This window comes from Gorilla gorilla, chromosome 10, assembly GCF_029281585.2.
Source record: "Gorilla gorilla gorilla isolate KB3781 chromosome 10, NHGRI_mGorGor1-v2.1_pri, whole genome shotgun sequence".
NCBI classification, from domain to species: Eukaryota; Metazoa; Chordata; class Mammalia; order Primates; family Hominidae; genus Gorilla; species Gorilla gorilla.
In genome coordinates this window covers 84540950-84566705 of record NC_073234.2, presented here as the reverse complement: position 1 = coordinate 84566705, position 25756 = coordinate 84540950, and the positions used below count along the sequence as shown (strand labels likewise).

The 25756-nt window shown below is 38.2% G+C and overlaps 1 protein-coding gene across 4 annotated transcripts in view; it reads right to left on the bottom strand.

The window, feature by feature from the left end:
- Positions 1-24534, bottom strand: part of CPSF6 (cleavage and polyadenylation specific factor 6) — a 30534-nt gene extending 6000 nt beyond the window's left edge. The window contains exons 1-10 of one of the 4 annotated variants that reach the window (XM_004053544.4): positions 24238-24417; positions 12593-12802; positions 10766-10869; positions 7106-7251; positions 6043-6216; positions 5803-5913; positions 4855-5359; positions 4406-4521; positions 3752-3905; positions 1400-1589 (exon numbers count right to left, since the gene is read on the bottom strand). In XM_004053544.4, the coding sequence (XP_004053592.1) occupies positions 1403-1589; positions 3752-3905; positions 4406-4521; positions 4855-5359; positions 5803-5913; positions 6043-6216; positions 7106-7251; positions 10766-10869; positions 12593-12802; positions 24238-24297 (1767 nt within the window). In that variant the 5' untranslated portion in view covers positions 24298-24417 and the 3' untranslated portion in view covers positions 1400-1402. Of the gene's footprint in view, positions 1-1399; positions 1593-3751; positions 3906-4405; positions 4522-4854; positions 5360-5802; positions 5914-6042; positions 6217-7105; positions 7252-10765; positions 10870-12592; positions 12803-24237 lie in introns of all 4 variants that reach the window. The other 3 variants (XM_019038993.3, XM_019038994.3, XM_004053543.5) reach the window with 3 other exon arrangements.
- Positions 24535-25756: the final 1222 nt, after the last annotated feature.

Sequence of the window (25756 nt, the reverse complement as noted above, 5' to 3'; positions counted from 1 at the left end):
TCATATTAAAAGAATGTTTTGAGATTTATATTAAATTTTGTAATACATGGAAAACTACAAATTAAAGTTTTGATATTCAATCTGCATATTCAAAATGCAAAGTATCAAAACCAGCCTTTTAACTTAAAAAGCCCTTAAAATTGTAAATAGTGTAGGAGCTTATATCTGTGTTCCATAAAAATAGCATGCTTATTTTCTAGGCATTTAAGGACCTCATTTGCATATCTGTTATGGTTAAAGAAATTGGTATTCTGTCACAGAATTACATACACTTGATAAAACCTTTAATTTTGCCCATAACAATTTAAATACTAACAATTACCATGACTGAATTTTCAGTAAGTTTCCCATGATTACTGAAAATAATCACATAAAGAGTATTTACCTATGAGGGGTTTGTTTAGCCTTAATTTAATTTGAATATGCCAACCAACATATAAAGAAAAAATATTTTAATTTACAGAATAACCTTTGTGTCACATGCATAAGCCTTATAGTGCCCTCCCCCAGCTCTTCACATGAATAAATGCTATTAACAAATATAAAAAATAAAATTACATGTGAAAATGAAGCATAAACAGACAACTCTTCCCACTTTATGAAAAATGTACACAAGAAATAGTTTTAAAATACAGAAAAAAAGACAATGATTATGATTTATGAATGAAACATCAAAGAAAATTATTTCAAGGTATTCTAAATTTGGGTATATGGCTTGACACAATTTAAAATTTTTAGATATAAATCAGTGCACCCTAAACCCATTTTAATTGATTAACTTTTACATCTTCTTTGCAAATTAAAGGATACTGTTTCTTTTAAAAACAAAAAGCAGATGTCAGGCTAGTGTCTCTTCTAAAAAAAAAAATTTTTTTGTTAAAGGAAAAGTCTATTTGAATGTTGAGAAAACACCCTCCTGTATTATAAACTATTATTGTGTTAGATTTTCTCATAAATTTTTAGGGACAAATAAAACTAATTCAAGAATAGTAACTTTCCATTTATTTTTAAAAATCCAAACACATAATATATATGTGAAATAACTCCCTGTGTTTTGTATTTTAAATTGCATGCAACCTACCTATGTGATACAAGAATCCCAATTTTTAGATTTTAGAAGTACACAATGAGTCCTCTTGATTATTTCCTTGCTTTGTTAAGACCATTAACTATTTGAAACCTGAAAGTGATAACTCAGCAATAAAATATTCATAAGATAAAGGGTCAAAATTTACCTGTCATTACTTACCTATAATTTGTTTCAGATGTTTCCAGAAGACTAAATCCACAAGTAGTTGGACCACTTAAAATGTAGGTATATACTGTATAAACAGTAGCCTTGGAGTTATAGTTACTGTTAAGAATACACACACATTTAACAGGAACAAGGAATACCCACCTTCTAACGATGACGATATTCGCGCTCTCGGTCACGCTCTCGGTCACGGTCTCGGTCACGATCCCGGTGCCTCTCTCGTTCTCTGCTTCTCTCTCTATAATAATCGTCATGACGGTCTCTACTACGGGATTTATGACGTCGACTCTTTTCTCGTGATCTACTATGGTCCCTCTCTCTTGATCGTTCACGTCTTCTAAAAGAAATTACTGGATTAATGCTCTCCATAATTAGATAGCTTAAAAATATTCAATTTTTTGATGTCTAAAAAAACTTAGGCAGCAAAAATTCTTTGTAAATCTGGTTTAAACTTACTATCCTGAGCTGCCAATAATGACTTACCAACTCACCAGTAAGCATGAACCAGAAATTTCACTATTAAAAACATTAACAAAAAAATCAGCAACCAGACACATCACAGAAATGCATCACATCATCTATTTAAACTAGTAGCCTAACACAGACGTGTAGTATTTACTGAATGCACAAATAGAAAGGTAAAGGGAAAATTTCAAAGCACTCGTGTTTCAAGCTAAAGAACATCTACAATATGGTTTTTTTAGATATAAAAGTCATGAAATCACAACACACAATGGGGCTTTAATACATGAATATGACAACCTCTTAACATATGGTTCATGAGCAGCATCCAACACAAAGAAACTTTCTAATACGCATGTTATATTCAGGGCAGGAGAAGAGGCATGGGAGAGGGCTAACAATTATGACCGGTAGCAAGAATAGATATAGTATTCACATTGTATTTAATAAGTAGAAATGTTTCATGAACTGCCATTTTTTAAAAACAAATAATTTAACCAAAGCTTACTACCCAAAAGACTTCTATAAATTCTGCTAAATTCACAGTAAGGAAATAATAACTGTCTACGAAGTAATATTTATGTCTTGTATTTCTGCACCAGACAGCTAAGCTTAGCAAACATTAGGTGCTAAAATCCTTGATCAAGACGTAAGTTATTACTTTGTTTTTTCAAGATAGGGTCTCTCTCTCTCTGTCACCCAGGCTGGAGTGCAGGGACATGATCACAGTTCATTTTATCCTCGACCTCTGAGGCTCAAGCAACCCTCCCACCACAGCCTCCCAAGTAGCTGGGACTATAGGCATGCACCACCAGGCCTAGATATTTTTAAAAATTTTTTGTAGAAAAACTCCCTATGTTGCCAAGGCTGGTCTCAAACTCCTGGGGCTCACGTGATCCTCCTGCCTTGGTCTCCCAAAGTGTTGGGATTAAAAAATTATTACTTTGGACTTCAAAACTTAAAAAGATGATACAAGATAACTATATCTATGACAAATTTGTTTAGACACAAAGATTCTTACACTGGGTCAAAAAGGTAATAATTACAAAACTGGGGACCATGTCAAAGGCAAGCTCTTTTCTCTTAAAGATTACTACCAGATAGAGTACACTAAAGACATATCTAAGAATACCAAGTGAAGATTAAAGGTCTGCCTTTCAAAAATATATAAAATTTCAAAGTTAGCAGCAATGCTAAAAAGAAAAAAAAGAAACTACCTAAAAGATAGATCATTCATTCATTCAGTCACTCCCTCATTCGAGAAATTTTTATTTAGCACTCATTCTGTACCACACACTCTGTAGGCATTAGAAATATTATAACGAGCATGGCTGAGCACAGTGGCTTATGCCTATCATCCCAACACTTTGGGAGGCCAAGCTGAGAGAATCACTTGAGCCCAGGAGTTCAGGACCAGCCTGGGAAACTTAACAAGACCCATCTCTTAAAAGAAAAGAAATATAGTAAGCAGGATAGATAAATCCCCTGCCATGATTCAACATGTGTTCTAATGAGGAAAAATATGCCTTATAACAAGAATTGATTATGGTAAGTACTATGGAAGAAATAAAAAGAACAATATGGCAGACTAACTTGGGAGAAGCCCAACCCTAAGAAGTTAGAATGAGACGTGAAGAATAAGGAGCCAGCTATGTGAAGAGACAGGGAAAACTGCTCCCAGCAGAAGGAATATAAAGTGAGGTGGTCAAACATTTGATGTACCTAAAGAAAAGGAGAAATATGGAGAAATAATCACTGGAGAACAGTGAGTAAGGGGAGAGGTACAAAATGAGGCTAAAAAGATAGGCAGGGGCTTTATCACACAGTCCCTCAATCTTTACAGTCTTGCTTTAAGACTGAGTAGGAGCCTTTAAAGGGTTTTAAGCAAGCAACTAACATTTAGAGTTAAAAAAAAAAACTGCTGCTAAATAATCAGTAAGTAAAAGCAAAGTCCTCCTTTTAAAGTCTCACAGCATTTTTTCCATTTGTAAACTAACAGTTTTTTTAAACGGAAATGAGACAGGAAAGTTTTACCTTGATCCAGAACCATAAGACTTGGACTCAATTCCATGAAGGCAATCTTGTAAAGAACTAATAAGAACTTTGCAACGATCATCAGCGGATACTTTGGATTGTTTAATTAAAGAAATTGCAGTTACCAGTGTCTCAATAGCACTCCCATAATCACCTGTGAGGGAAAGGAAAGGGTCTGAAGTCAAACAAATTTTGTTTTCGAAACACCATCAAACCACTTGGGATAAGAGTGATAAGGCATTTTACAAAAGTACTGTGCTATAAAATAACTATGCAAGACAATGTCTTCTTTCAGTGTTTCACCATTTGCAAAAGCCTTTCATGCTCATGATATTAACTCAACTTATTATAGGTGTGTGAAGCACACTATCATTTTGCAAATATAAGAATAAATAAGGTGTCATGAGGCCCCTGAACCATTAAATGTCAAGGGTAAGACTTAAATCTATACCAAATAACTTAAAATTTGGATTTTCCCCACTACACTGTGACACACAGCTTTTTTCAATGCTTTTTAAATAAATCGTAGGTAATGATTTGGGAATATAAAAAGAACTACTACATGTAAATGACCTATCTTCTAGATTGTACTTACATTTTTAGGTCATTCCTAATAACATAAATAAGAAATATTAATACAAGAAATACACAAACCAGCACTGGCATCAGACACAGCTCTCGAAATAGCACTGCTTGAGATTGCCCTATTTCTATTCATGATTTCTTCAAATTCAGCTTCACTCAATGGCGTTCTTGCAGTATCCATTTCCCTGTAAAACAAAAACATAAACCTTAACTCATACTCAACAGATTTCCTCAGTTAGTCACAACAGTGTATAGCAATTCATACTAGCTGCTTCTGACATGTGCTTTAGAGATAGTAGTTACTTTTCCATATTGAAGCATGCTACTTTTCCCACAAAGAGAACACGTCTAAAAATTCTCCTATACCAGTATCTTTCAGCTAAAACAGGGTAGCAGCTTAAACACCTCATCTTCTTGGAAGGCAGAAATAACATATTTATATACCTACAATCTAATATTTACAGTCATTGTTCCTATCTTTTATCATCAAGTACTTTCACAGATACACACTAACTTACCTTCCAGGGGGGCCATAGTCACCCCTATCATATGGCGGAGGTCGCCCATATGGATCTGTTGGTGGTGGACCTCGGCTATCTGATGTAGGCATGCCACTGTTAGTTGGTGGAGGAAAGAAAGCTGGGTTCACATGCGGAGCTGGCGGTGGGGCACCTGGAGGTGGTCCAGGAAGATGCGGAGGAGGAGCTAGTGTAAGGGGTGGCCCAAGTGGACCGGGTGGACGAGGTGGAAAGGGGCCTGGAGGTGGAGGTGGTCCCTGTTGTGGAGGTGGTGGGCCAGGAGGGGGGCCGTAGCCTGGAACTGGAGGTGGAGGGCCAGGAGGAAGTGGACCCAATGGAGGCTGCCCAAAAGGTTGTCCAGGAAAAAGAACTGGTGGTGGAGGGCGATCTCCTCGATTAGGAGGCCCAGCTAGAGGAGGAGGCAGAACCTGACCAGGAGGTGGAGGACCTGGTGGACCAGGTGGGCCTGGAGGACCTAAGGGTGGACGTGGTGGAGTCTGTCCAGCTAAAAAACAAAGGAGAAAGAGAGAAAAAAAAACACTTCACTAATAAGATATTTTAACTTTTATATGCCAAGATTATACTTTAAATGCATAAAGCATACACCAAGTCTTTGTCTTTAAATAAAACCCGTATGGTAAATGTCACACTACCAACTACAATGAAGTATACCCTTACAAATTTAACTAGCTCAATTTATGCTTAAGAAAAATTATTGAAACGAAAACTTTAATAAAAAAAATTACAATGCCTAGAGATATTTTCCATCTTTCCGTGTACACACACTTCTTACAGTGAAATCACCCACCTTATATTCTACTCTGATGCCAAGCTAGAAAGTGAAACAAGGAAAAATGATCTTGAAAGGATTTTTTTAAGAGGTAAGAAAGTAAGACGGATGTAAATATTCTATATATAAGTCAAGCAAGTTTGGAGAAAAATAAAGACCTTTTAGGCCAAAAATGGGTATTTCCTCTATGCTGTGCCCCATATGCCATGGAATCCTAGTTTCCAGGAACAAAGGCCGAGTTCCTTTAACAAGATGCTTGATCAAATTTCCTGGATTCCAAAAATAGCATAACAAGGAGAGTAAGTCACATTAATAATGCATTACTTGAAAAAGAGAGAAAAGGAAAAGAGGTATTAGGTAGACATGTTTTATCCATGGTAATTTAAGAAAAGTTTTACCTGGAAAAGGTGGGGGTGGCCCTCCTGGTCCTGCTGGCCCAGGAAATCTGTCCCCACCAGGAACAGCCCCTGGAAAACGGCCCCGTCCTCTACCACCTTGTGGAAATGCTGCACGGGAACTGCCTCCTGGAGGACCAGCTTTACCTTCCCCAGACATTTGTCCTGATTGTGTAGCTGCAAATATCCAAATACTCATAAATAGCACTTATTAAAAATAGTTTTCTGAAATGTAACCACTGTTATTAAAAACAACTCTATTTCTAATATATTAACTTGCAAATGCCTTGTGCCTATGCAAACTACATGAGAAAGTATGGTTTAGGAAAACATTCACATCTATTTGGGTACTTTTAAAGACTCAAAATATCCAGGTTTAAATATATTTTCCATAGGTAATCGTGAGTTACTTTCAAAATACCAGCACTCTGCAGCAGCCAAGACCGAAATTCTTCAACAGAGATCTTAATTTCAGTATTACATCATTTAAATTTTGTAACACACTTCTTCAGTTAAGTCTTAAGTGCTAAAACATTAAAAGAAAAGGAACCACTTGAATTTCTGTTAATTACATGATCATCCATCTCATCTCTTTAAAGATAACGTACTTAAATGTATAATGACAAATCTTTTCTATATTCAGTTTACCAAGTGGTGAAAGGTCTTGTTGCCAAGCAGAAAAATCAATGAACATTTTCTGGGTATCAGTGATCTCTCCCCCACCATAATACACATCCACATAGCTCTCCTTCAATCTAAGAATTAGAATGTAGTTTCTTTCTGTATCTAAGATGGAAATAATAGGACAAGAATGGCAGGGCTATAGAACTTGCACATTGTTGTATAGTATTGGGTCTGTTACATCTGGAGAAAAATGGAACAGGAGTAGGTTTCTAGTACACAGGCCCACAGTCATAACCAGTGATTAAATCTAATTCAAAGCATGGACTTTGTGAAATGGAGTTTCTAGTGAGCTAGTATTAAGATGACTTCTCTAGTATAACACCTAACAAATGCACTGGTTAAAATGTACATATTTTAGTAAAAGCCTCTGAGGATTGCTTACTTTTCCTGGACTGCATTTCAAATTGACTCAGGAACTGTTTATTGCATGGAGTTACAACAGGATTCTGACCATGAAGTTCTCTTTTAGGCAACAGATCCATTAACTTTTTTGAAGATGCTTCAGATCCAACACCAACAAGGGCAAACCTAAAAAGTGTTTAAGGGGTGAGGATACAAAGTAAAAAGAGATCAATATTATTACTGTTATTCTTCTGTAAAAAGGTCTTAATCTGCTTTTATCTAAAACAACAGCTGGGCACAGTGGCTCATGCCTGTAATCCCAGCTGCTTAGAAGGTTGAGGCACGAGGATTGCTTGAGCCCAGGAGTTTGAGGCTACAGTAAGCTATAATCACACTACTGCACTCTAGCCTGGGCAACACAGTGAGATCCTGTCTCTAAAAATAAATAATTTTAAAAACTATTTCTTAACTATACGAGTACACATTTTTGTTCATCCTGTATAACATACCATAGAATTCAGTCATTCAAAATATATAATTCAGTGGTTTTTAGTATTTCACAGTGTTATAACCACTACCATAATCAATTTTAAAACATTTTCATCACCCCAAAAAGAAACTCCATATCCATTAGCCATCGCTCCCATTTCTTCCCATCCCTGTACCCTATGGAACCACTAAACCTAATTTCTGTCTCTGGACTGGCCTATCCTGGACATTTCATCTAAATGGAATCATACAACAGGAGGTCCCTTGTGACCAGCCTTCTTTAACTAGCATGTTTTCAAGCTTCATCCACTGTTACAGCATGCATCACCACTTACTTTTATGGGTGAATAATTTTCCATTATAAATATACAACATTAAAAGAAATGTATCCATCAGTTCATGGACATTTGGGTTGCTTCCACTTTTTGCTACAATAGAAAGATGTACAATATCATTAACTATTGGGGAAGTGCCAATCAAAACCACAAGATACCACCCCATACCCACTAGGGTGGCTATAATCAAAAAGACAAGTATTAAAGATGTGGAGAGGCCGGGTGCAGTGGCTCACGCCTATAATCTCAGCACTTTGGGAGGCCAAGGCAGGAGGATCATGAGGTCAGGAGTTCAAGACCAGCCTGACCAACATGGTGAAACCCCGTCTCTACTAAAAATTCAAAAATTAGCCAGGCATGGCGGCGTGTGTCTGTAGTCCCACGCTGGGAGGCTGAGACAGGAGAATCGCTTGAACCTGGGAGGCAGAGGTTGCAATGAGCCAAGATCGCGCCACTGCACTCCAGCCTGGGCGACAGAGTGAGACTCTGTCTCAATAAATAAATAAATATGTGGAGAAACTGGAACCATTGCACGCTGCTGATGAGCACGTATTAATAAAATGGCACAATGGTTCTGGCAAATAATCTGGTAATTCCTCAAACATTTAAACATAGAGTTACTATATAACCCAGTAATTCCATTCCTAGGTACACATCCAACAGAACTGAAAATACATGTTCACACAAAATGGGTACACAAATATTCACAGGGGCAGTTTCCTTAATAGCCAAAAGTGGAAATAACCTAGACGTCCATCGACTGATAGATTAAAAGAAAAAAGTGCTATATCCATGTAGTGGAATATTAGCCATAAAAAGAAACGCTGATGCATGCTTCAACATGGATGAACCTTAAAATCATTATGCTAAGGAAAAAAGCCAGTCACATAGGACTACGTATTTTATGATTCCATTTAGATGAAATGTCCAGAACAGGCATATCCAGAGCACGTTAGCGGTTGCCAGCAGATAGGAAGAGAGGAAATGGGAGTGACTGCTAACCGGGTACAAGGTTCCTTCTTGGAGTGATGAAATGTTTTGGAATGAGACGGTGGTAATGGTTGCTAAACTTCATAAATATAATAAATATCACTGAATTGTACATTTAAAAGCCTGCATTTTATGGCATATGAATTATACCTCAAAAAGAAAAACAAATTTAAAATAGTCAGAATGATTACCAATTCGTATAGTTACAGGATATTCTAAATTATTTGAGGGAGGGAGGGTCTTAGTAGCTTAAGAAGCTTAAGCTCCTTCCCCCCTAATGTTCAATACGATCTTTTAAATTATACTTCTTATTTTAGTCAACAAGTTCTGCTGTTTGCACCAGGATTATCTTGGGTCACAACATTTAGAAAAAACTAAATTAATTTAACAAATATTTATTAAGCACCACTTCTTATACGCAAGGTACCATTCTAGAGCTGGAGATGTAATAGAGAACAAAACAAAATCTCTGTTCTCATTAAGCTTAAAGGCTTGGAAGAGGAGACAACAAACGAGTAAAATATATCAGAGCAGAAATAAAGGAAACAGGATAGGAAGGTGCTACTTTGCATAAGATGGTCATGGAAGAAAACTCTTAAACAGCTGGAGTCCTGAATGAAGTGAAAGAGTAAGCCATGTGGATATTTGAGGGGGAAAAGTAAACCAAGAAGAGAAAACAGCTAAAGGTCCTAGGTAGGAATTGGTCTGGCAAACAGCAAAGAGACTAATGTGGCTGAAAAAGAGTGGTAGGATACGGTTAGAAAGGTGGTGGGAAAACAGACCAGAAAGTACCCTGTAGACAATGGTAAAGAATGAGACAGACAGGAAACCATGAGAAGATTGAGTAGAATGTCATTTTTTTTTTTTTAGAACTTCTGTTATGTGGAGTACAGACTGCAGAGGGCAGTCTATACTTCCAGTTAGGAAGCTACTGCCAAAGTTTAAGTAAGAGATGATAGTGGCTTTGACCAAGTGGTATAAGTAAAGTTAGTGAGAAGTGTTCAGACTCTGCATACATTTTGAAAATATTCTCAGTTTAGTATAAATTGGTATAATCTTCTAAGATAAGTAAGCAATGTAAGAAATAAGCATATTCTTTATTATTGTGCATCTAACAATTTATCCTTAAAAGAAATTCCAAAATCTGTACCAAAAGACTTATACAAAATGATGTCTGCTGCAACATTATTTACAATAGGCAAAAGTGGAAACCACCACGATAACCAAAAATAAGAAAGGTAAATTACAGTGGCATACCAGGTATGATGCAAAAGAATTAGACATTAGAGAGGATGTGTGCTTATTTTTATTCCTTATATCAAACATATAAAACACATGAATTATAATTCCATTATTTATTTATTTATTTATTTTTAGGAAAAAGCCCAAAAGAATCTTCACTAAAATGTTAAAAGTAAACATCAATGAATGGTAGGACAGTGGTATTTTATTTTCTTACTTTTAGATATCTGTATTTATAATGTTCTCATGCTGAGGCTATCCCACTTGTATAGTTTAGTAGTGAAATAAAGCAAAATATCCATGTAACACATTATTCAGTTGCCCATCTTCTCCCATCTCTTAATCACAGGGAGAGTAATGGTTCTTAAACTGTCATTTCAACAACCATTTCAACCACAGATAGAGAAAACTTGGGAAAAATAGAAAATACATCTGTCCACATTTCCACTCTACTGGTTTTAGTGTGTTAGGTAATAGGGTAAGTAAAATGAAAAGTATCAATCTTTGCCCAAGAACCTCCTTCCAATGTAAACAATCATGTGTTGTTTGTATACATGTGTAATTAACATTAACTTAAAGGAAAGTTAACTTGTAAAAACTGTATCACTAGCTACTAAATCAAAAGAAAGAAAAAAAAAACTTACCCCTTTGACTGGCCATTTGCCCGATTTTCAAAAAATTTTATCTCCAAAATATCATTTACTCCCAAAGAATGAACTGCTTCAGTTAAGTCTTCATCTGTTGTCCACTGCAAGATATTTTCCCCCTCATTAACCATTAAAATATAACCAAGATTTTTATTATCCCAGTTTAGTTTTTAAGGGGAAATTTGAGACATAAAAGAGAAAATAAATGCTGAGTGCAAATCTAAGTCTAGTTACGGCCAGTCAGGCTCCAATTTTTAAACAGCAAAAAAAACATCTGGGAACCTAACTTCATTCCCTGATAAGTATTTCAGAAACTAGAAGGTATATACCCTTGGGGTTACAATAAGATTTGACTCTCAAGAGTTTCTGGTCCCTTACAGCTTTAAACTGCTATGATTTTAAATTGTGAATAAAACCAATTTCACTTCCTCCCATTAAAGGAAAGTATTTTGAATTTCATCTTGTTTTTGAATTAAAATGCAGATAAGAAAAAACTAACATGTATTTAATATCTACCATATACTTTATGTATCAACTATTTAACTCTTATAACAACCATATAAGCCCTATTATTATCCCCATTTTACACATGATACAATAGAAGTTAAAGAGCTTTAACTCTTTAACAAGGTCACAAAACTAATAATAGATGGTGGAGCTAAGATCCAAATATTTACTTAGCAACCATACTTTCATAACTACACTGCTACTGTCTCCAATTTTATAGAATACTCAGACTGGGTGGTGGGAGATCTGTTACATTTAGTTTTAAAAGAAATGTAAATAGGCTGGGCACCATAATCCTAGCACTTTGAGAGCTTGGTTAGGAGGATCACTTGAGGCCAGGAATTTGAGGCCAATCTGAAGCAATATAGCAAGAAGTCAGCTCTACAAAAGTGTTTTTTTTGTTTTGTTTTCAATTAGCCAGGCGGAGTGACACGTGCCTGTGGTCCTAGCTACTTGGAGGCTGACACAGGAGAATCACTTCAGCCCAGGAGTTTGAGGCTTCAGTGAGCTATGATTACACCACTGCACTCCAGCCTGAGTGACAGAGTTTTGCAAATTCTGTCTCCCCCCAAAAAAAGAAATGTAAATAAAACGTTTAAAAATACAGTGTTATTAAGGAAATGCAAGGGTGCCAAGTTTTATTGATTTTTGGATATACAAGTTTTTAACTTTCAAGTATACATATAACTAAGTAGAAATATAAACATTCTATAGGTCTATTTTAATGATACTTAAGATGTAATATTAATAAAAAATAAATATACATATGTGCATTTAATGAAGCTCTAAATCAATAATCTTAGTCTCATGACAACCCAAATTAAAATATAATACACACAGCAGTGCTTCTATAAATCAGATTTCAAATTTAAGGGCAGAAATAAAACTCAAATTTGTAACACAAATTAAATAATGAACACTATTTTTAAACCAGGAGTGATACTATGTCTCTTTCCTTTTACACTTGAATCCTGGTTTGAGACCCCATGTGAGCATTATTTTTAGTGAAACTGGGCTATCTGAAGCAAGGTAAAGTGGTAGCATAAAAAAGGTAACTGAAGACAAAACTAATTTAACTATATTTAACTAGTATCTCCACCAAGAAAAGTTGAATGACCACAAAACTCAAAACTAGAAGAATTCGAATTAATGATTATGTTGCAAAGATATTTGTATTTCCCTCCTCATTGGACAAGCAAACACATATAAAAAAACACAGTAACTTCAAACTTATAAAAATCTGGAGAAAAACATTAATTACTAGAGCAGTTCAAAATCAATTACCAATAATTTAATTCTTATGTTAACTTCACTTACCCATGTTAGATTTCCAATATATAATGCAATTCTCTTTCCAGTATACGTATAGACAACATTTGGTGCTGCTCCTTTACCCACATCATCACCAACAGTCGGTGGGAGAGTATCCATGTAATCCCGGTCTTCTGGGGCATCTCCATTATTTGCAGATGGAGATATGACATCGTCATACAAATCTATCTGATCATGCCCACCATATTCAGCTTCCTGAGATACAGAAATAATGCTCTAGATTATACAAAAGTCAAAATACTACTAAAATAGATTTGAATACAAATTCAACTTTTTGTTTTAAAAATCTGATAGAAAAAGGCCAAGGATTTCAGTACAAATCTTTTTCCACTTTATGCAATAGATGTATTCTTGAACCGGCCTAAAAAGTGAATTTCTTGCCGGGAGTGGTGGCTCACACCTGTAATCCCAGCACTTGGGAGGCCGAGGCAGGTGGATCACTTGAGGTCAGGAGTTCGAGACCAGCCTAGCCAACATGGTGAAGCCCTGTCTCTACTAAACATACAAAAATTAGCCAGGCATGGTGGCACACGCCTGTAATCCCAGTTACTCAGTAGGCTGAGGCAGGAGAATCGCTTGAACCTGGGAGGCGGAGGTTGTAGTGAGCCAAGATCGTGCCATTGCACTCCAGCCTGGGCGACAGAGCAAGACTTCATCTCAAAAAAAAAAACAAAACAAAACAAAAAAAAAAACAAAACAAAACAAAAAAAGGGGGTTTCCTTTATTTCTTTTCTTTTTTTTTTTTTTTTTTTTGTAGAGACCAGGTCTCGCTACATTGCCCACGCTAGTTTCGAACTCCTGAGTTCAAGCAATCCTCCTGCCTCGGCCTCCCAAATATAGGCTTGAGCCACTGCACCCAGCCTAAAGTTAATTTCTATATAATGAATCCTACTTTCCCACTGATATTTATTATAATATAAAAAATAAGTTGTTTTGGAAAAAGACATGGAAACAAATTAAGTAACATGAAGCTTTCCTTGGAAAAATACTCTTAACTAGAAGTAATAACACACAAATGCAAATAGACAAGTTTTTTTTAAACTGACAGTAGAAAAATCACCCCCAAATCCAAAGCCATTATATCTTTAATATGACCACAGAAAAATAGTTATTATTTTCTATAGTATTCAGATCTTGTTTTCCAACCTTGAGGAAGCTACCAGTATTTAAAAAAAGCATAGTGAGCTGAGCCATAAAAGAAAGAAGAAATATGGGTACGTAAATAATTCAAAATGTCATAATAAATGAACAAGGTAAAGAGAAATAAACGAAATACATGTAGAACGATCCAAATTAATTATCTTGCAAGTTGTATCATTCTCAGTGAACAAAGAGCTAATGCTTACCTGAATTCTTAGTTATCTAGTCAAGCAAATTAGCAAGAGAAAAGCAACAGACAACAAAAAGAGTATAGTAAAGCTTTGGCACTGTCACCAGCAGAATTAAAGCAATGCTACTGGGTGTCACTTACATGCCTAAATGATAATCAGGGAAAAGGAAAAGTAAAATGAAACAGAAACAGGAGCAGGAAAAAAAATAGAAGAGGGTTCAATTTGTAACTAAGTACATGAAAAATGAAATGCAGGTAAAAGCAGAACACTCAACACTATTTAATTGCCTTTGATAACCATTACTAGACCATAAGCTTGACTAAGCCTGTAGCACAGGAAAATCTCCATTTTATCTTCTACTCTCCCTTTCCACAACTAAGTACTTGTATTGGTGTGAACCATTTTATTCTTATGACATAGAACATCTGACATAAGGAAAAAGACAATTATAAGACAACCTGAAAGTTCAGACATAACTTACAGATTCTCCCATTAATACAATTTACTAAAGAATTATACAAATGGCATATATGGAGGAGCTAATGGTTTTAGGGACTATTAGCCAAAATAGTCCCTAAATGGATAGAGAATGACCCAGAGAAAAGCATTTGTTATATGATGGTAAACAGAGCAACAAGACATTATGGGCCCGGGCTACTGTTTTGCTATTTAAAAGAGAGCCAGAATAAGATCTTTTTTAATTTATTTTGTATTTTTTTAATTTTTATTTTTATTTATTTATTTTTTTGAGACGGAGTCTTGCTCTGTCGCCCAGGCTGGAGTGCAGTGGCGCAATCTCGGCTCACTGCAAGCTCCGCCTCCTGGGTTCATGCCATTCTCCTGCCTCAGCCTCCCGAGTAGCTGGGACTACAGGCGCCCGCTACCTCGCCCAGCTAATTTTTTGTATTTTTTGTAGAGATGGGGTTTCACCGTGTTAGGCAGGATGGGTTAGCCAGGATGGTCTCGATCTCCTGACCTCGTGATCCGCCCGCCTTGGCCTCCCAAAGTGCTGGGATTACAGGTGTGAGCCACCACGCCCGGCCCAGAATAAGATCTTTTTAAAAGAAAAAGAAAAAAGCCTAGAAGGGGAAATATCATTTATATACCTAAATAAAGGGACCTCAAGTAATCATCAGGTAATCGTTTATGTAATTAATGACTTATCCAATTTACTAGTTACAGAATCTTTACATACCAATTTTACTTGTTATGAGGGAGAATGTCTATAAGACTTATTTAATAAGGGGTCTGGGATCTCAAGGTTAAATCAAAGAACAAAGCTAAATTTAACAAAGGGCAGAAACTAAGACCACAAGTCACCGAATAATGCCATAATTTTATTCTGTTTGTACAGCAATACTAAAATAATCTTTAAGAAATGAGTTTTTGTTAAACAAAGTAACATGCTCAAATTGCAATGACCACAGAAATTAGGAAAAAAGAGGGTAAGTTTTGTTATGAAGTTTCAGTGTAGCTGAAGCTTCAGGCGGTGTGGCTGCAGCAGTAGTTCCATGCACTTAAGATACTAAAAAGTTTCCCACAAGGGGTGTTGGGCACTTTAAACTCTCTTGCAATCCGGTTCTGAACATCAAGTAGAATTACTAATATTATTCAAAGGGAGTTGAGTTTCCATCCTCCTCAGCAGAAACTATAATCACAATATATGGTCTGAGGGAAAGTAAAAAAGAATGGAAGGGTTATTAACAGCAGGACTAAATGTATTTTTAAATTTACACTTTCACTTACATAAATAGGTGAACAGATTCTTTGTTTTCTTCTATTAGCTACAAACCTGTGAAAATGTTTACATAAGTAGACAAAAAATTTACAAGCATAATTGCAGCTACACTAACCTGGTATATCACAATCACTTACTATTTTTGTCCATCCATGAATTCCTATGTTGACACAAACCAATTTTCCACATTGATATGATTCTACCAATATTTAGGATCAGCCATTTTGTCTGGTAGTTGTACTGCTTCCAAGTGGTTGTAGTACGATCCTAATTAAGACCATGGTCCTGGGGTTTGATCTCCATGTGGACTAGTTAGCTTCTCTCTGTTCCAAGGCCACAGCCTGTACACTTAGCCCCAATGGTATACATTTAAACTTTGTGAAAAAACATAATGAATCTGAATACATTTGCTGCCATTACTAAAAATGAAACTCAAAGCACACTCTTTTGTAGTTATCAGTAACCTTCCTTTTAATCAGCTTCATATCACATCAAGCCTCCGGCGTAAAAAAAAATACAGAACATACTGAACTTTGTTCTTACTTCATAAAGTGCGAAAATATGCATGATGTTTGCATGAGAAATTATGCAAAATGTATATCACAGGTCATATGTAAATAAAGCTCTGTGAGCCTACTGAACAAACTAAAAAAAAGGTTTCCAGTTTGTCAAAGAAATATTTCACAGTATCATTTTTTATTACATGAAGGGTCTTTTCAATTATTACTTTTAATTTTAATGGCATTCAAAAAAGAAAATATCAACATCATTCCTCTAATTATCTTTGATACCAAATGTTGCCCAATCTTATCTGCTGTTCATAGTAGCTAGCCAGCTACGTTACATAAAGCTTGGAATAAACAACAGCTTTTAGGATTTGTTAAAAAAAAAAAAAAACTCACTAATTTTTTTCATTCCCTACCATTCTAAATCACTACAATCATTCTTCAGACAAGGTATTCTCTCAACATTTTACACAACAAGATTATGTTCCACATGATATACAAATATCTGTTGCCAAGCCAGAGAAAATGGATGGTAAAATGACCAAAATCCTATTAGTTCCCTTAAAGTATGGCTTCTCAACCTTTTCATTATCCCTGTCTCCTCCCTCCCTTCAAGAAGTTACTTTTAGACATTTTTTCCCTAATTACCCCTCTTACAATTTTAATATCACAGATATACGATACATACTGTATACCACTATTGGCATGAACTTGTTGGCTGTCAAAATATTCATCATTCTCCCTGACAGGCCTGACATTTTTTTGATGGTTCTAAAATTACAGTAATATCATTCGAGGCTAGGCATGGTGGTTCATGCCTGTTAATCCCACCACTTTGGGAGGCCAAGGCAGGAGGATCCCTTGAGCCCAGGAGTCTAAGACCAGCCTGGGCAACTTAGGAAGATCCTATCTCTACCATAAAAATATATAAATACATACAAAATTCGTGCATTATATGATACTATCAGTAAATGCACAGCAAAGGCCACTTGTTTCAAAGCCTATTTTAAATTATTTCCATTTAGAGAAATATATGAAGGGGGGAAGTTACATTTTGCATTTACAAAATATATCCTATACCTCGGAAAAGAAATACTAGTATGCAAAATCCAATAGCAGATAACCTAATGCATACATTTTTAAAGAAAATATATCATTTTCTGGTTTTATCTAATTATGTTCTCAGTAGTTATTAAAACTGGCTAGTAATCCCTGTAAAAATCCCTTCCTTAAATAATGGTAAGGAATTTGGTACTAAAAATATGCCACATAAACCACAGTGGACAATTCACAGGCAACTAAATTAACTGCACCCATAAATAACAAAATAGAGAAGAGTTCTAGCTTCCCTGAACATTTCTATCCATTTTTCTGAATCAACTCTACCTAGCTCATTCTCAACCTGACAGCTTTATTTCAGATGGTTTTCTACTAAACATAAATAAATCATAAACAATGTTTCTCTGATATTTGTCCAAGAAACTTATTTTCATTAATTGGCTCAACAATTGGCTAGAATACATACATAATGACTGAATGTAAAGCAAAATGATTCATGACATAAAAACTGACTTATCGGATGTCCAGGTCCGTAACTCCTAAGTGAATTCTTTGTTCCAACTACCACCTCTATACACCTCCATTCTTTTAAAAGTAATTAATCTATTTTTGTGTGTGACAAAGTCTCGTTCTGTCACTCAGGCTGGAGTACAGTGGCCTGATCTCAGCTCAGTGCAGCCTCTACCTCCCAGGTTCAAGCAATTCTCCTGCCTCAGCCTCTGAAGTAGCTGGAATTACAGGTGTGCACTATCATACCTGGCTAAATTTTGTATTTTTAGTAGAGACAGGGGTTTCGCCATGTTGGCCAGGCAGGTCTCAAACTCCTGACCTCAAGTGATCCACCTACTTCAGCCTCCCAAACTGCTGGAATTATAGGCATGAGCCACCGCACCTGGCCTACACTTCCATTTTAAAGCTGGGTGGTCAGATTACTAAATTTGTGCTATCGGTGACGGCCTGACAGAGCAGAAACTAAATTCCACATTAAGAGTTTCTGACTCCCAAACAAGCAACAAAATACACTACTTCAATGCAAGCAGTGTAAGTTTCCCTAAAGTTCACAGAATTTTTTTGACTTTCCTCTCCAGATCAACAAAACTTTACACATAAAACATAAAAGAATGGTAACTACAATATAGGACCTGTCAGTGTGCTATAATTATAGTAGTCCCCTCTTATCTGAGAAGGATATGTTCCAAGACCCCCAGTGGATGCCGAAAGCAAGGAACCCTACATATACTATGTTTTTCTTTATACATACCTATGATTAATTTATAAAGTAGGCACTGTAAAAAATAACTAATAAAAGAGAACAATTTAGTCATGCATGACAATGTTTTGGTCCAGGTGGTCAGATTACAATGGAGCTGAAAAATTACTATCGTTTAGTGATCTTAGCCCAATGCATTCCTCACATTTTGGGCTGGTAATGCTGGTGTAAACAAACCTACTGTGCTCTCAGTCATATGAAAGAATAGCACATACAATTATGTACAGTACACAATACTTGACAATAAGCGACTGTGTTACTGGTTTATGTATTTATTATACTATACTTTTTTGTTTTTACACTTTTTTTTTTTTAAATAGAGACGGAGTTTCGACATGTTGGCCAAGCTGGTCTCGAACTCCTGGCCTCAAGCAATCTGCCGCCTCAGGCTCCCAAAGCGCTGGGATTACAGGTGTGAACCACCACACCAAGGCCAACTATACCATACTTTTAATCATTATGTCTAGTGTACTCTTCCTACTTCAAAAAGTTAACTGTAAAACAGCCTCAGGCAAGTCAGTCCTTCATGACATATTACAGAAGAAGGCAGTTATCCTAGGAGATGACAGCCCATGCATCTTACTGCCCCTGAAGACCTTTCCAGTGGGACAAGATGCAGAGATGGAAGACAGTGATATTGATAATCCTGACCCTGTGCAGGCCTAGGTTAATGTGTGTGTATCTTAGTTTTTAACAAAAGCTTAAAAAAAAAAAAAAAAAAAAAAAAGACCAGGTTCAGTCGTTCATGCCTGAAATTCCAGCCTCCTTTGGGAGGCTGAGGCAAGAGGATCACATGAGGCCAGGAGTTTGAGACCTGGGCAACACAGTAAGACCTTGTCTCTTCTAAAATAAAATTAATTTTAAAAGTTAAAAAAAAATTTAATAGAAAAATTTTAGGCCCGGTGTGGTGGCTCATGCCTGTAATCCCAGCGCTTTGGGAAGCCAAGGCAAGAGGATCACTTGAGGTCAGGAGTTCGAAACCAGCCTGGCCAACATGTGAAACCTCGTCTCTTACTAAAAATACAGTAATTAGGCAGGCATGGTGGTAAGTGCCTGTAATCCCAGATGAGGCAGAAGAACTGCTTGAACCCAGGAGGCAGAGGTTGCAGTGAGCCAAGATCGCGCCACTGCACTTCAGCCTGGGCAACAAAGCAAGACTCCATCTCAAAACAAAACAAAACAAAAAAAAAGAAGTAAGTTTACAGAATAAGGATATAAAGAAAATATTTTATATAGTTACACAATGTGTTTGTATTTTAAACTGTTATTATTGAAGAGTCCAAGTTTATAAAGTAAAAACGGGCCAGTCACAGTGGCTCACGCCTGTAATCCCAACACTTTGGTAGGTCAAAGCAGGAAGACAGCTTGAGCCCAGGAGTTGGAGACTAGCTGGGACCTCATCCCTACAAAAAAATTTGAAATCAGCCAGGCATAGTGGCACATGCCTGTAGTCTCAGCTGCTCTGGAGGCTAAGACAGGAGGACTGCTTGAGCCTGGGAGATAAAGGCTTCAGTGAGCCACAACTGCACCACTGCACTCCAGACTGGATGACAGTGAGAAAATGTCTCAATCAATCAAGTGAAAACATTACAGTAAGCTAATGTATTATTGAAGAAAAAACTTTAAATAAATTTAGTGTAGCCTGAGTGTACTGTACAGTGTTTATGAAGTCTACAGCAGTGTAATGTCCCAGATCTTCACATTCACCCACCACTCACTTGCTGACTCTCCCAGAGCAACTTCCAGTCATGCAGGTTCCTTTCATGAGTGCCCTAAACAAGTGTGCCACTTTTTATCTTTTATACCAAGATTTTCACTTACCTTTTCTGTTTAGATATATTAGATACACAAATACCACTGTGTTACAACTGTCTACAGTATTCAGTACAGAAATATGTTGTACAAGTTTGTAGCCTAGGAGCAACAGGCTACACCATATAGCCTACATGTGTAGTAGGCTGTACCTTCCAGGTTTGAAATCCAAAGCACTCTATGATCACAAATGACAAAAGCACCTAAGATGGACTTCTCAGAACATACTGCCATCGTGAAGCGACACATGATTGTAGAACAGTTTACTGTCATAAAAGTTAGCTAAATATAGTATCTCTCAAACTACCTTACTGTATGTAATATTTTCAGACCTCAGAACCACGGGTAACTGAAACCACAGAAAGTGGAACTGTGGATACGTGTGCACTACTGTATGTAGGTATCTCTCAGCTCCCCTACAGTGTACTCTAAGGGTAGAGACTACCTAAACTTTGTATCCCTCGTTGTTGGCACATAACAGACACTCAAGAAATGTATTTTGAACAATTCAATTTTTTTTTTTTTTGAGACACGGTCTTGCTGGAGTGCAGTGGCCAGATCTTGGCTCACTGCAACCTCTGCCTCCCAGGTTCAAGCGATTCTCCTGCTTAGCTTACTGATTAGCTGGGATTACAGGCAGGCACCACCACACTCGGCCAATTTTTGTATTTTGATAGAGATGGGGTTTCACCATGTTGGCCAGGCTGGTCTGCAACTCCTGACCTCAAGCGATCTGCCCACCTTGGCCTCCCAAAGTGCTGGGATTACAGGCATGAGCCACCACACTCGCCCTAAACAATTCAACTTTTAAATTATTTAGTTTTGGCCAGAATTTTAAAATCTACAATTACTAAATATTGGGCTAGTAATTACTACACTTGAGTATAAATCCAGTTTAAACTGAATTGATACACTACTGTGAGACAGAATCACTTTCTTCTCAACTTCAAGTAATAGGGAGGTTTGGAAGATGTTCAAATTCCCCTTCCAGCTGTTCTCAGCTTGGTGACATCCAAAGACCTCTAAGAACTAAAGAGAACCCATAAGGAGTAGCCAGTCCCTTGTGCCTCCTCCCCCTTCATTCTCCATTCTTAAGTTCACCTGGTGAAGAAAGGCACTCTATTAGAGCTTCACTAACTTATTATTCTCAATCTATCCCCAAATTAGTTTCTGCTAAGACTGTTGAATGCCTCACTGTTTTCTACTTCAATAGATGCAAATCACTTTTTGAAATAATACTGTGCCTTACCAAAATAAAAAAAGCTTCATAAAAGTATGACATTTAAAACAGAAGACTCAGCAGGATACAGACAAAAAATAGTAGAAAATGGAAATAAAGACTATCCCGAATTTCAAAGTATACAAATCCAATGAGAACTGCAGTTTACACTGGAAAACAAAGATTTTTTTTTTTAATGTTTACAACAGCTTTGAAGCCAAAGTAAGTCAAAACTGGCTACTACTTAGTATTTTACTCAACGACAATAAAACAAGAGTTCTAGTCTACTATAGCAACTAGTAGAAATAAGGTCACCAGCTAGTAAAGATTAAATCAGTTGTAAATTATTTTGTGGTTGCCTCTAATTCTGGTAAGATTTTGGAAAAATATTTCAATGACAGTAACATATTTTTAAAAACAGGATAAGCTCTGAAAATAACCAACTATCCTTTTGTGACTTTTTTTTTTTTTTGGTACAGAAACTACCACAGCAAGAAGCGGTAATGTAAAAGGATATACAAATCAATCAATCATTGATTGGCCAATGATATGCAAAGTAGCAAAAACAATGCCTCTATCCTCCCCATTAATCTATTCAAACATATAAAGATTTTACTGGTAAAATTATACAACTGTGTTAGACGTAATGCGGTAGGTACCTTATACAAATCATTGAAAAGTTACATTTAAAAGGAGTCCCTCATTGGGTCCACAAAACTAATCTCTTTTTACCTCCTGCCCAGTCAGCACTTGCTACTGCACAGGGATAAGAATCCACCCAGCTATCCGGATAAGTGAGATGTCCCTCTCAAATTAAGTATGCAAAAGCCTAAAAATACTTCATTAAGAGGTACTGAAAAAAGCTTAACTTCTAAAATTGAGACCCAATTCTTCTTTTATTGTGCATAGAAAGGTGAACCAATGTATTATCTTGTAAGTAAAGCTAATAAAGGCAGTCTTGAACACTTAATCGTTGTTCCTTGCAGTTACGGCCCTCTTTTAAACGCATTGTTATATTCATCTGATAAATAAAAGGAAAAAAATTTCCTAGAGGTCTTATAAGCGTTAGAACCTGTGTTGCACTCGAGGAATGTATCTGATTTGTAATGGACACAACTCAAGTATTATTATTTAAAACATAAGCACAATTTTAAAAACACAAAGATTTAAAAACTTAACCTTTGATTACAACGTGTTACATTTAAACAAATCCAGTCTTTAACTGAATAGCAAACATTTAAAGCCAACTGGTATTTTTCTGTTTTCTAATATTTAAACCAGAGGCACAAAGTCATTCCTGAAAAATAAAACAGTAAAGATCTCTTGAGTTTCCTTGTTTTTTAAAAAGCCTGAGCAACTAGTCACGAATATGATGGTTAACGGAGGGGGGAAAAACCACATTAGCCAGTAATATTTCATTAAGCTTCTCATAGGGACCTGGGAAATACAAAATAATAAAGCTTTTAGGAACATTGCAGTTAAGCACAATTTAATTGTTTTAAATGTGTTACTACATAAAATGCAGTAGATACGAACAGCAGGTTCAAACCTTAAACGTCACTACTCTAGCAACAAACGACATCTTTTGCAAGGATGCCCATTAACAGACATCACAGCCCCGCGTTACCTCTAAGCAACGTCGTTCAGGAAAACCTTGCATTCTCACTTTCGCTCAACCTTTCAAAAGGTAACACAGGGCCGGGGGGTGGAGGTGGGGGGATTTAACACTTTGTTTTCGAAAATAGGGTCTTATCTATAACTCTTTATTTTTAAACCACATCATAAGGGTTTGGGGTGAACGTTCTTTCATTTTAATCACGATGAGATCTGTGGGTGAGCTAACATCTTTTAGTCCCATCCAACCATCGCGCTTCCAATTCTTCCTTTTGGTCCCCGGCCACTCATCTTCACAGGTATTTTCATCACAAAGGCCAACAACGACTGGGCTTCAAAGCACTGCAAGCCCTGGATTAATGAGGCAGGACCAGCGCACCGACTTTAATCTGTGGCTCCAAAAGTCAAAGGACTTGTTGCAAATGAGCCTGCACCTCAGTCGCCTTCAGAAAGTGTGAGGGGAGGAGGAAGGCGCCACGCCGAAACCTGTCGCAAACCCGAGAAGGAGAGCCCCGGGGACTGGGCGCGCGGGATACAAAGGGCCGTGAACGCGGCCTTCCATGAGGCGACAGTGCGCGGGCAGGGAGACAAAATGGAGCGATGGGAGGAATCGGAGCCCGAGCGGCAGCGGCGGGGAAGGGGCGGCGGCGGCGGGCACGCGCCCCGCCAGGGCTTCCTCCTCCGGCCAGCGACGGGGGAGGGGGCGCGGCGGCGGCCAGGTCTCTCCGCCGCTTACACGCGGCCCCACCGCCCGGGCCTAGCGCGGCGGGAAGCGCCAGCCGGGTGCCGCCAACAATAGGGAGCGAGGCAGCGCTGGCGAGGGAGGAGCCGGCGGCAGCTGCACAGCGGCCCGCGTCCGCGCTCCGGGCCCCGCGGCGGCTCGCCGCGCCCGCGGCCCGTGAAACGACGCGGTAGAACGAGGGGCGGGGGGGCGCCACGCCAGGGGTCGGCGGCGCGGCCCAGAGGCGGCAAGGGCGCACAGTCTGCAGTCGCTTCGGCTCGCGGCCGCAGCGGGCCCCGGGTCAGCTTCCCGGCCGCAGCGCCGCCCGCGTCGGCGGCGGGGACCTGGGCTCTCACGTACCTGGTTGAACTCTTCGCCGACATCCGCGTAAATGTCTATGTGGTCCACGCCGTCCGCCATCTTCCTTCAGCCTCGGCCGCCGCCGCCGCCGCCGCCGCCTCCTCCTCCTGCTGCAGGTCCGCCCGCCGCGGCAGCAGCAGCGGATCTAGCGGCGGTGGGGGGGAGCTTGCGTCACTTCCGAGGCCCGAGGGATGGAGGCGCGGGCCACAGGGGCCGGCCGGGGGCGGGGACTCTGCAGGCCAGCCGCTCTGCTGGCTGAGGAAAGGCTGCGCCTCTGAGGGCAGAGGACGTTTCTTTTGTGTCTGGGTGAGGCCCGGGAGTGGGGGCCAATTTTTTTGTCCTACTCGCGCATCCAGCTTAGCAGTGGGTCCCACCTGTTTCCACACACCGTCTTTTCACGTGGCCTCTGGCATACTCAGACGTTTTGTTAATATTTTCATTTATCCGTTGTTCTTATCTTTCTCACATCCAGGACTTTTAAAGGTGGAAGTTATATGTCCGTGCTTAAGTGCAAAGTGTAACCCCCGGGCATTCTGTGAACGGCTGAAGACCAAAAGCAATGTCTTGTTTCTGCATCCTCAGAGACCAGCAGAGTTTTATTTGCATCGTAAACGCTAGATACCCGTCAGTGGTTATCTTTGCATGCTGTTTATGTTGCCATTTCCATCTCTAATCTTCGTGGGCTTCTTTCCCCCCACCTTCCTCTCGCATTCATTGCCATTCATTTTTTCTTCCTTAGATCTACAGTAGGTTGTCTCTGGCATAGTTCAGATGCTTCTAACATGAATGCAGTCATCTTAGAGCACACCCAAGAGAGTGGAGGTATCTTGAGGCCAGGGGGGCTTCTCTCTCAGAATCCTAGAATGTCCCAACGGGAAGGGAACTGGAAAGGTGTCCTTAGGTCCAAACATCTCATTTTACAGAAGAGAAGACTGAGGCCTAGTAGAACCTAAGTGATTTAACCAGGTCACATGGTCAATAAAGGTAGGAACATTCAGCCACCATACTTTACTCAAAGATGTCTCTCCAGTTTGAAACTTAATTTCTTTTTCACTCATTAAAAAATATACTATAGTAGAGCGTGTTTCCTGAGAAACTGGCCAGAAATCATTCATAGAATAACCCAAACAACATCTGTAAGGTTGGGCATCTCTAATCCAAAAATTTGAAATGCTCCAAAATCTGAAACTTTTTGCACACTGACCTGATGCCACAAGTGGAAAATTCCACACCTGATCTTATTTGCCAGGTCGCAGTCAAAAATGCAATCAAAACTTTTTTTCATGCACAAAATAAAGTATTGTATGAAATAATCTTCAGGCTGTGTGTATAAGGTATATGTGAAACATAAATGAATTTCGTTTAGGCTTGGGTCCCATCTCCTGGATAATTTATGTATATGCAAATATTCCCAAATCCCCTCAAATCCAAGCATTTTTGCATAAAAAATACTCAGTCTGCACTTGGTATGGTGGAAAAAGCATGGTTGCAGTCCTGGAGACCAGTCTGGTGATCTGGG